This window comes from Seriola dumerili, unplaced genomic scaffold (genome assembly GCF_002260705.1).
Source record: "Seriola dumerili isolate Sdu_G_001 unplaced genomic scaffold, Sdu_1.0 BDQW01000302.1, whole genome shotgun sequence".
NCBI classification, from domain to species: domain Eukaryota; kingdom Metazoa; phylum Chordata; class Actinopteri; order Carangiformes; family Carangidae; genus Seriola; species Seriola dumerili.
Genome location: NW_019174557.1, coordinates 18,809 through 31,341, shown reverse-complemented (window position 1 = coordinate 31,341; position 12,533 = coordinate 18,809). Strand labels below are relative to the sequence as shown.

Genomic DNA, 12,533 nt, shown 5'->3' with positions numbered 1-12,533 from the left:
ATAACACTTTGTGAACCTTTAGTCCAATATATTGGAGTTGTCTAAGACTCCACTGGTAAAGGGTTGGGGCTGATGAGTTACTTGAGAGAACAACAGGAAATGGCCTGAAAACAGCTCTTATGTTTTTTTTCTCAAGCGTCACAATGAGGTTGAGATGTGAGTGAAAATAGTGTGTGAAATACTTTTACAGCTACTGGATGGACTAAATCTTTAAAATCCCAGAATTTCATGCCCCCCTCAGGATGAACTGTAATTCCTTTGATGAAACTATGACTTTGTCCAGTGCCATCACCAGGTTAAAGTTTTAACTTGTCCAGTTATTTATTTATTTATTTATTTATATTATCAGCCGCAGGTCTACTTTGTTTGTAGTGATAATTAACAAATGTTAGCATTAGTGTTAGCACTTATTAAATAGATGTAGTATTTAGTACCTAGGCCAAAGTCTCCTACTTCACTGACATATTTTAACGACTTTAATGATGTTCCTCACTTTTAAGATGCTTTGGATAAAAATGTCTGCCAAATGAGTTGTACAATACCAGTCAAAGGTTAGTGTGTCAAACTTTTGACTGGTACTGTAAATGTAAATGTCTTTCTTCTGTTGTAAATATTAGTTGTTATATTAAATTTAATTAGATTTTGGTGGTCAAAGGTCATGGTGACCTCACAAAATGCGGTTTCAGACTTGTGAACGCAATATCTCAGTAACACCTTAAAGGAACTTCTTCATATTTGGCACAAACGTTCACTTGAACTCAGGGATGAACTGATTCAACTTTGGTGGTCAAAGGTCAAGGTGACCTCAGAAAACTTTTTAGCCATTAATTAAGAGTTCACACAGAAATTAATATTTTATATGACTCTGGATAAATAGGGATGTAACCTGAAGTGGTAGAGGCATATAACTGGAAGGCGGTAATTCTAGTTGTGGTTTGTTTTCTGATCTCAGTGTTCCTTGTGTCACTTCTGTGACAGTGACAGTGGCATCTTTCATAGTCGGTGTGTTACAGAAAAGTTTTTTAAGAATACATCTTTATTAAATAGGCAGCACTGTGATGCAGTGGTTGACACTGTTGCCTCACAGAAACTAAACTATACATTATACAATAATATTTACTCTTGTAGCAAATAGACTGCAAAGTGACTGGCAAAGTTGAGAGTTGAATACCAGCTTCTCTCAAACTTAATCGTTTTGATTAAAAAATAGCATACAAAAAATATCCATGATGTTCATTCTTAACAGAAAGAAGAAGAAGTTTGTGTTTACTGTTGGCTCTGCATGACTGAATTGCTTTACAGAGGGAAGCTAAATGAAAGAATGGACTATAAATACTGACACTCATAAATGTATTATACATTATGTTGAATCACAGGGCCCTTGACATCCTGCAGGTGTTGATTGCAGAATATGTGCTGAAATCCGAACTCTGGGTGTTGTTCTTCTTTGGTCTCTGTGATACCTGATGGATTTCCAGTGCGGTGTAACACACATCTTCATCCTAAGATTTGATATTCGTTGTTTAGAATTATAATCATGTATTTAGTAATGTCATTTGTTAGAATTCATTACTACATACTTTTCTTTGAATGGCTATTGTATCCTCTTTGTGTCGCATAAATTGTGAAACAATATTAAGACAGATAAAAGTCAATTGCTGTAAATTACCTGGTTCTCTCTTGTGTGAACCCCGGTGTCAGATCCGTTCTCATCAACTTGTGGTTCTTTAGCTGCAGTAATGAATATAACATCATTACCAACCTCACATAATAGGTTAAAGTGATAAAAAATAATAAATATTCCCAGAGACAATATCAAATCATCAGCAATACAAAGAATTGAGGGAAGAAGACATGAGTAGAAACAGTAAAAGGGTCAGTGGGTACCTCTTCTCTTACAAAGGAGATAAACCAGCATAGCGGACAGGAGAGAGGAGAGAACAGCAACAGCTGGACACAGAGAGAACAGTAGCATCCAGCACACACCACAGTGTTGTTGAGTCTCACTGGAGTCAACTGGAAAAACAAAGACAAAGTTCAATTAGCTCTATTTTCACACAAAACCCCATTATTCCATAAATACATATGTGTAAATCTCAAGATAAAGCGGGTAGTCTTCAATTGAATTGTAAAAAACTTTGTTACGACGTGAAGTTACTGGCTGATTTTCATAATGATGATGAACAGCACTATTTTTGGCTGGACTGCAACAGCAGGACCAGCCCTATAATCTGGAATGTGACTGACTGACTGACTGACTGACTGACTGACTGACTGACAACTTAGTGGACTCTTGCTAAATTTAGAACAAACTGGGTATAAACCTGGTACATGACAACAGAAACATCAGCAACTGGAAATGAGACAATATGCTAACTGCAGCACAGCAATAAAAGCCCTGTTAAGAAGTGTTTCCTGAGATATCAAATGCACATTATCAAGACGCACATAATTATTTAACACATTTCAGTTCAAAGAGGTCTCAGGAATGAACAACCAGGTAATCGTCATGTACCTATTTATGAAATTTATGTTGTACGTGCAATTTTGTTTGGGAGACAATGTTATGATAATGGATTTGCCTGCTTCTTCACTGTAACGCAAGCAGCACATTTTCCCATTGTTTAGGGATTATTCAGTGTCATTGTTTGATTTATTACATACATAACTAACACTCAAATAGAACTCAAACCAGAGTACTTACTCAATAGGATCCTCGTTGTGACATTGCTGTATCTGTAAACAAATTTTTGCATAAGTTTTTCCTTCTCCTCCACCTTGACGTGCTCAGTTCCACAGTAGTAGAGACCCTCATCAGACACAGTGACGTTCATGATCAGCAGGTTGTAGGATTCAGACGAACGGTTCTTCTCTAAATGAAAACGAGGGAAGGGATTCAGACCATCTCTGCTGTAAAAGGTATCCATCATTTCTTCATATGGGTACTTTGTTCTCAGAACAAGTGAAGGCTGATTCACATGAGAACAGTTCCTGTACCACACTATGTATACTCCAGCTGATGTTTTACAGTCACAGTAGAGAGTGATGTTGTCTTCAGGTTTGACTGTCACCTCCGACATTGATCCAGAAATCTGAAGCTGACTGCTAGTAACAATTCCTGGAAGGTAAATGCAAATAAAAAAGAAAGTTGACATTTTTTTCAGTGTTACATTTTGCACTGCACTGAATCCTATGTGATGCAATAAAAATAAAAATGTATTAATGGTATATTTTAAGATGGAACCTAAATATATAAAATTTGAAAAAAAAAACTTCACAAGAAAGCAAGAAAGAAGACAATTACCTATAAGAAGGATGATAAAAATATGAAACCTATCCATGTGTAATGATGACCAGGAGTTGAAAGACAAAAAGTCAAACAGTTCTAACTCACATTCATAACCTGCGCAGATTTTTCCATTAAAGGAAATGTAAGCGGTGACAGGCTTGTTCAATGGAACCTTTTCTTCCGTGGTTGTTTTCTATTGGTGTGATGCTACATGATAGTGTAGATCAACTTAGATCTCCTCAGAAGAAACTTTTGGAAACGGAGATGTTACAATTTACACTTTAAAGTTTTACTCTATGTGTTTGGGTAGCGATGTAATGAATACCTAGACTAAAGGTATATACCTACAGGTAAATAGTCGTAGTTAGTATGGTGTATTTGGTGCATTATTTGCAATTGGCTGGATTATGACCAAGACTTTTCAAGATAAACCCCGTACAATAACTACTTGCAGATACAAATAATTTCCTGAAAAACACTGACGCAATTATAATTTTATATGAAAGCAAGTAGGATATCACAAATTTATCACACAATATTATACCTATGCATGATGAAGCAATTAGAAGTTCCTGGAATTGTGGCATTTAACTATCACATGCTGTCAACATAAAAAGTTTTTAAATGTACTTGCAACATATCAATTGTGTATATATACAGTATTATTTAAAACAATCAGTTACGATTTGTTGAATTGGAGTGAGTTAAGATCAGAGTTAACTTGTTGTGCCTATCCTTGTTGCTGCTTTTGCAAAGGCACAGTTTGGGTAGCAACAAGCTTCCACATCTTCTATGCGGTGTTTATCTCCTTCATTCGTCTCAGTACTTGGAGGCACTTTCATGGCCTGCAAGGGGTCTGATAACAGTTTCTTATTTTCCCTTTGGGTGATGAGAGCCGTAAAGTAAATACTGATGGTTGTGAGTGGATTTCATGTAAACTCCATTCTTGTTTGATGTGCATTGCTCAGTCTACGAAAGCCAGTCTATTGTCTCTCATGCCTCCCATGTGAACTGGATGTTGTCTTTACTAAGCTAGGCTTGCACATAATTTTGACCGAAGTGTCATCCATGCTCTGAAATAATGGTTACATGTTGTTTCATTGAAGGTGTCCAGGCTCTCCACTTCTGCTATGCAGAGGTTAGGCACAATGCAGCTTTGCTTCTGTCTGTAGAAACCATTGTTTTATCTGAAGTAGGTGGTGTTTAAGCAGAAGTCGAGCAGGGCACGTACCTGATCTTGGCTGAAGCTGGTTCTGTTGCCTAGGTTGTTATCCTCTTGCAGATATTTCATTTCAGTCTCCACTGCCTATGTACAGGAAATACATATGAGAAGAAAAAAAGAGAAAAAGTTAAGTGTTTATTTACATTTAACCAAAACCATGATCTTTCCCAAACCTTAAAGTGTTTTTTTTTTTTTTTAGATAGATATGTATGTATAGATATCCCCAAGGGCAAATTCATGGAATGTGTTGACTAAACCTAACTGCAGACGGGACTGTGGATGCAAACCCCATTCAGTTTGTATACCCACGATCCACCACAACCACCTCTTGGGGACTCTGCTGGCTGTTCCTTTATACATGTACTGTAGCTCGTCATTCATTCAAGAAATATATTGCCACTCAATGGATGATTTATCAAATTGATTGCTGCATTTACTTTGCCAAAAAGTATAACGTATTCTCTGGTTTTAGAGAGAGAGAGATATGATCAGTAGTCGGCCAATCATATGAGTGCTCTCAGCTCTCTACTTTTATTGCCTTTATTTCAAAATAAGATTACACTGTTATGTAAGGTAATTTCATCCAAGAATAATAATAAGGAGAACAAAGTTGACTGGACAATAACTACTAAGAACTAACATGATCATTTAAGCCGGCTCATGTAAAGATAACCTGGATAAGTTATGCAATGTTCGCAAAACAGGACACAGGACTTTATTCTGTTGTGTGTAGTTTAATGTGGTGTTGAAGTATGCCTTCTGTTCACATCATAAGATAACGTTCAAGTAATGAACAGTGAACAAGGTGAATCCATGCACCAAGACGTACAGCAGCCCACTACTGTGCTACTTCAGTCCGCTTTCATGAGGGGCTGTTTGTCAGTGTGGGTTTCCTGTGGGCCTAATCACATGGGCTATACAGTGTGGTTCAGGTACACTTTCTTGTCACTCTGTATTGTGCTGGAACTTCTTAGAGGAAGAATAACCTCAAGGCTGACAATAATAGCTACCAAATTATGTCCTGATATAACTGATGCAACCAGTGAAACTCTTCATCTGTCCTGTTTATATGCTGGTTTCACTGCTGGCTTCATGGACTGCTAAATACTGCACATGTATATTTTTTCAGAAAACCTGACACTGATAAAATAGTTTATTATCAAACACCAACTAAACTGTATTTCATATATAGACATTTTCAGATATATCATTGCGATTGGTGGTATTGATTGGTTCTCTGCAGGAGAAACTAAATGACAGAATGTTCTACAAGTATCAGAACAAATTAATTCAGTGAACAATTTCTAATGTTAGTGTAAAGTCTACAGGTGTTGATGGCAGAATAAGTGGCGAAGTCTGAACTCACTGTGTTTTCTCCTTTGGTGTTGTGTGATGTCCTACGGATTTCCAGAGCACTATAACACACATTTTCCTAAGATTTGCCATATATATTCACATATATTATGAACATGTAGTCCTCAATAAACCTTACCCAGGAGAACGTAATTCCTCAGCAAGAACTTCATGAATACACCTTCAGACCTTAAGCTGACACTGAAGGATTAAATAACATGTTTTTAGATGGCAGAACACTGTAACTTCCAATTGGGGGCTGAATCCTCATGTCTACTGTAGTGCTTTTGTGTACTGCAGAGTATAATTAGTCTGGATTTATTAGAGACATCATTTTTTTCTTATCCATATAAACCTGAAGTAGACAACCTTCCAAAAAACACAAAGCTATGGGATAAAACCATGTTTGCAGAGTGGCATCCTTTTCTGGGGCTCTGATAGAAGACTCCACAGACTTCACATCTTCAGCAAGTTATCATTTTGAAAGATAATAGAGGATTAGATTAGCAACTGCAAAAGATAGTGAGACGAGAAGAAGTGAGGATGAGTCAATGGAAAGATGGTCCACTAGAGGGTGCAAAGAACAAAAAAACTATTTACCACTGATTCAGTGTGTACCCAAGTGTGTAACAGAGAAGGCCCATACACACATACAAATGTGTGATATGCTCAGCAATCACTGTTGCTGAATGAGAACAACAACCTGCTGTTGATAAAAGAAATTTGGTTTATTCCTGTGTTTGTGCTGACTAAAAACATGGATAATGTATTTTCATATTAAACACACAGTATGTAACTTCTGCCGCAAGGGATCTCTCAATCAAAACAATTGCAAAAGGCAATGTTGGGTGACATTATGAAATTGTGTTGGATCATGGGAGTTTTTGTCTTCACCACCACTGCTGTAAGTTTCTCCCAGTTTATATTCCTACAGTGTCAATTGTTCAGGAGGCCTTTACGGCGAGCTGAATTACCAGGTCTCCTCTCCAGATCAGACCTGGTGATTATAAAAACACAGAATAAAGCTGTTTCACATTTAAAGTCAGTTTTTTGTCGATGCTGTATGGTAGACATGAGGCGTCAGGGAAGGGTTGGAAGGTGCAACTGCTGCTAATCTTTGTTTCGATTGTGTCTCTGATAACTTATGATCCAGACGTTCAGCAGCAGAATTATCAGAAGAGGTGTCCTCCTCTCCATAGCAAATGAACCAGGGGATTAAAACCAGTAGAAACACAGAACAAAGAAGTTTCACTTTAAAAATCAGTGATTCACCGACTCTCTTCGGCAGACACAAGACATCTCGCTTATCTTTGTTTCTTTGATAACTTATGAACCAGACCTCAGATGACTAAAATCCTTCATTCGGTTAAAATATATAGTTGAAAACAACCAAGGTGTAAAAAATGTATGTAGCTTAAAACTAGATGAAAGTCAATTTTGAACTAGCAGGCAACCACAATGCCAGCATGCACATAGGGGATATGACGTCATTGACAAGTGACCAAATAAAACTGACCTTACCATGATTATGGTTTGACAAACATTTGTAAAATGTAAGTGCACAACTCAAAAAAACAAACAAACAAACAAACAAAAAACACAGGTCTAGTAATTTTTAGACATTTTAATGTGTAAAAGTTACATCATATAACTTCAAAAATACACTGTCAACATCTTTTTACTTCCAGGTTTTGAAACCTCCTGTGAGTCTAACAGCCATCATCAGCCAACAATATGTTCACTGTATCAACTTTACAAGGTGATAATATGTCAGTGTTGTGTTTACAGCTTGTTGCGTTGTCTCCAACAGGTCAAAAAAGTAAGCTGATGCAAGTTTAGGATGACCTCACTGACACTGGTATCTTTGCATGAAACAACAAGCAAGCAAGCAAATCACACTTAGTATGTGCACAGAAAGTGTGTGTTATCTGTGGTTTGGTGTGGTGTGTGTATGCTTGTATATACTTTTCCACTATTAAACGATGAACACAGTGCAGCGGTGCCCCAACACCTTCAGCAGGCTGCTCATAAACATCCTCAACTTACATGTTGAGCTCTGCAGTGGCTTTCCTGTGAGCCTGACCACATGGGCTACATGATAGTTGAGGTTAGCTTTGCTGTCAACGCTGTATTGTCACAGTGCAGACGAATAAAACTTCTCTATTTTCTCTATTACATATTATAATAAACATATATATTATAATAATACATTATATTATTAAATTACCATCATCAAAATGAATACAAAACAGGATACTTTTTTAAAAGTAGTCAGAATTCTGTCACTGTTGTCCTTGCTGTGTGCTTCTTTGAGTTATTACCACACTTCAATCTTTACCTCAGTTTGAGCCCAAGTGTACGCTGGAGCAGGTCTTCTACAAGAAATATCTCTTCAACAATAGTTTGGTGCATATTTTCCTCAGTTATTTCTTTTAAATTTGCATCAACTGTGTCAATGATCTTGAGGAGAAATAAGCAAGTATCGGGAATGGGGGACTCATGTTATGGTAACAGTTTTTAAATTGTGAGGTGCAGGTTTTTCAAGCATTGTCCCACTTTAGAATAATAACAACCGAATACATGCAGGGAGATAAACATTTTGAATGTTTCACAATGATTTCACATTTGTGTAGTATCTTATTGTGAAATTTTTGTTTAAACATCTGATTGTATTCAATACCCATCAGAAGAGAGTGACATATTTTTGAACATGTCTTGAGCTTGTGTTAACCACAGAACTTATTTCAGTCATCTAACCAAAAACCCATTAAAAAAACATATTGACTTCGGGACGGGGGTACCTGAGGTGCTAAAATGCAAACTAATTTTCAGACTCATTCCTGTGACACTAATGGGAGAAAAACAGACTGTGTTTGTAGTTGGCTTTATATTGTTGCTCAAATGTACAGAAGGATTTGAATAATACAATGGTTTATGAATACCACTAGTGATTAATTCATTATACCATTTTCTAATATAAAATTGTTAGGTCCTGGTTCTGATGGCAGAATAGGTGCTGAAGTCTGAAGTCTGGGTTTTCTTCTTCTTTGGTCTCTCTGATGTCTGACGGATTTCAAGGGCAGCATAACACAAGTTTTCATCCTAAAATGTAACATTGATCATTTAGAAAATTGATCATTACTGATTTAATATTATGATATGCTGTAATACACTGTAGCCTACATGCTAAGCAACATACTTTTATCACACTAGACATATTGATTTTTCATATTTGATAAAGCATAGGCCATTATTGATATCTTAATAATTATTATTTTAGCTCATTATTAGGAGACAAGGTTGATAGCTATTCCAAACATATTTTTGTTTCTAATATTAAAATGTTTCATATGAGAAAGATCTATACGTAAGATAAAACATTTAAATTACCTGGTTGTCTCTAGGTATAGACCTCCTGGTGTCAGATCTTTTCTTGTCAGCTTGAGGTTCTTTAGCTGCAAAAATGAATAAAGCATCATAATAACACAACACACAATACCTTTAAGAGGAGGAAATTGTCTGAAGCCAGTTTCATTCTCGTTTGATAAAAAAATATGATAGTGAAATAAATTCCACATTAACAAGTTCATCTTAACTAGAATATGTAAAGAAAAGATAATCTAATCATCAAAACGATACAGTAAATTGAGAAAAGAAGGATTGAGTTTAGTACATGGCAGATACCTTTTCTCAGACTGAGGTGATAAAGTAAGAGTAAGGAGAAGAGAGACGAGACAACAGCAACAGCTGGACACAGAGAGAACAGCAGTGTCCAGCACACACCACAGTCTTGTGGAGTCTCACAGTGATGAGGTTGACTGGTGTCTAGATCAAAAACAAGTTTTGTCGATTAGCATGAAGACTGCATCTTTGTGACTGAGCTCATCAAACTGCTTTTGTGTCCATTGATTGAAAATTGATCATTTTAAACCCACATATATACACTGATCATGCTGTAAAAATGAAAGATGGTAACTTTTTCACATTTTTATATTCATCCCATAATTAATTTGAACCCGGCTTTACATTTCCATGACATTTTCCATTTTGTAACTGTTCTAATGATTTACAGTATGTGGTATAGGCAGTATTGTATGGTGGACTGGCTATGGCTCACATGTGTGATGATCAATTTGTGAGACACTGAAATTATTTGTATTTATAATTTACAGATCAAAATAACTTAGACCAGAGTACTTACTAAGCAGGATCCTTGTGACATTACCATATCTGTAAATACTTCTAGTTGAAACTTTGTCATCCACCTTGGTCTGTTCAGCTCCACAGTAGTAGAGGCCCTCATCAGAATCGGTGATGTTCATGATCAGGAGGTCATAGGAATCCGACGACTGGTTTTTCGCCAAATGAAAATGAGGGCCATGATTCTTAACATTGGAATCAATCATCGAATTGCGTTCCAGCTTTAGAACAAGAGATGGCTGGTTCTCATGAGAACAGTTCCTGAACCATGCTATTTTGTATACTCCACTCGATAGTTTCCAGTCACAGTAAAGCGTGATGTTGTCTCCTGGTGTGACTGTCACCACAGATGCTGATCCAGAGATCCATTCATGACTGGAGATAACAACTCCTGGAATACGAACATGATTACAAAAGCAGGTTAACATGTGACCGATGTTATAGGATTCCACATTATGTCAAATGCAGGTTCCTGCTAAGCAGAACAACACGAGAATCTTCTGTGTGAAACAATTTGAACAATTATAATTAAACTTTTTTAAAAAGTTAAGCGAAAGAATTACCGAAGAGACTGAACAGAAAAAGACACAGCATGTCCTTGATGATGATGACCTGAAATTGAAATGCAACGACATCCGTTTCCCTCACTGATGTTACTTATAACCTGCGCAGATATTTCCATTAAAGGAAATGTAAGCTGTGATTGGCCAGTTGAATGGAACATTTTCTTCTGTGGTTGTTTTCTGTTGTTGTGAAGCTGCGTGGTGATCTTACCATTACTGTGAGAATTAAACATTATCTCAAGTGAACCTACTGAACCTCCATCTGAGGTGGGAAAGGGTCTACACTGAGCCATACAAAATATACAGTAGCATTTTCTGCCTGAAAAGTGCATTTTATCTTGGACAATGAAGAAAACTGTAAATTGTTAAGCCTGCAACAGATGTGATCAGAAGAAGGAAAAACTACAAACCTACAATTCCATATTAACTTGGCAAGCTCCATCTGCTTTAGAAGATCATCTCTCTCTCAAGTTAAATCGAAGGCAACTGGACTTGTATTTGTCTGTGGAAGACGTTTCGCCTCTTATCCAAGCGGCTTCATCAGTTCTTATGTATTGGTCTCTCTAGTCTGCACTAGCACTAGCCTCCGGATAAGAGGCGAAACGTCTTCCACAGACAAATACAAGTCCAGTTGCCTTCGATTTAACTTGAGAGAGAGATAACATGACCTGGACAAATGAGAACATTCACAGACAGATTTAGAAGATCATGTGATCCAATCCAAGCCTCCAGAGATTGTTTTGACAAATGAAACAATGCCATTCCGATTTCCACAGTGAATTTGAAATCTTATGTCTTAATCATGACTGTAGAATGTTCCTTTTGTTTTTGTTTTTTTGTGGAGATGTCAGATTTTCACTCCAGCATTGTCTTCTGTCTCACCAGCATCATGATTGAGTTACCATACATGCTGTGTATAATGCATGCATATCTGGAGACTGCACTCTGAGGAAGACATTAACCTGATGATAATGAGGTTAATGATACTTGAATATGCCTAAAATAGACATGCAGATAAGGAAATTTGGTTACACATTCAAGATGAGTTGTAGCACTTAAGACACAAGAGGTCTCTTGTATTACAGGAGTCCCTTGTAATTACTATTAGAGTATGATACAGTATGTAATTCCAGGCTGGCAGATGCTATTTTCAGATATACTGTATGTTGTATGTAGAAATTTTTTTTGTTGGATCTAGCAGCACAATGGTTTGGATCCTTTCATACTTAATATCAGAGCATATTAATATAAGAGCACACTGTTAGTGGGTAGTAATTTTTTGGTCAAATAGTAACATCCACTGCATAGAGACATTATAAACATACATGTAAAAGGAGGTGAACATCTCTGTCTACAGTTGTAATCTTTCGCAGACTTTTTTTGGGATTGTTGTGGGCTAAAATATCTGATTTTGTGGCAGCTTTTCTTAAAAACAGCGATGAAATTTGCAATATTTTTATGTTATCTCGGTTTATTTGCAATGAAACTAGTATGTCTGAGTTCAAATTCCTGGCCTCGGTCCTTTCTGTATAGAGTTTTCATGTTCTCGCTGTACCTGTGTGAGTTCTCTTTGGGTACTCCAGCTTCCTCCCACAGTCCAAAGACATGCACATTAAGTAATTTGTCAGATGTAATGGCTTAATATACTATGACTTTTTTATGACTTACTATACAATGACTGCTTCTTGCCTTTCTATTCTATGGCTTCTTATGCCATATTATACTTTGAATTTTTTATGACATGTCTTACTATGACAATTTTATGACTTACTGCACTATGACTTGTTTATGCCTTACCATACTTTGAATTTTTATGGCTTACTATACCATTGCTTTTTTAAGCATTACTATACTATGACATTTTTATGACATTTTCTATGCCTTACTGTAAAGTTTTTTTGTGCTT

General features: G+C 36.6%; 1 protein-coding gene across 1 annotated transcript; it reads right to left on the bottom strand.

Annotated features, from left to right (window-relative positions):
• Positions 1–8,096: 8,096 nt before the first annotated feature.
• LOC111231546 lies at positions 8,097–10,662 on the bottom strand. The gene is made up of 5 exons (XM_022758682.1): positions 10,628–10,662; positions 10,066–10,455; positions 9,549–9,689; positions 9,255–9,319; positions 8,097–8,966 (listed from the first exon to the last, which is right to left on the bottom strand). Exons 1-5 carry the CDS (start codon positions 10,656–10,658, stop codon positions 8,850–8,852), a joined length of 744 nt encoding a protein of 247 aa, XP_022614403.1. The 5' UTR covers positions 10,659–10,662; the 3' UTR covers positions 8,097–8,849.
• Positions 10,663–12,533: the final 1,871 nt, after the last annotated feature.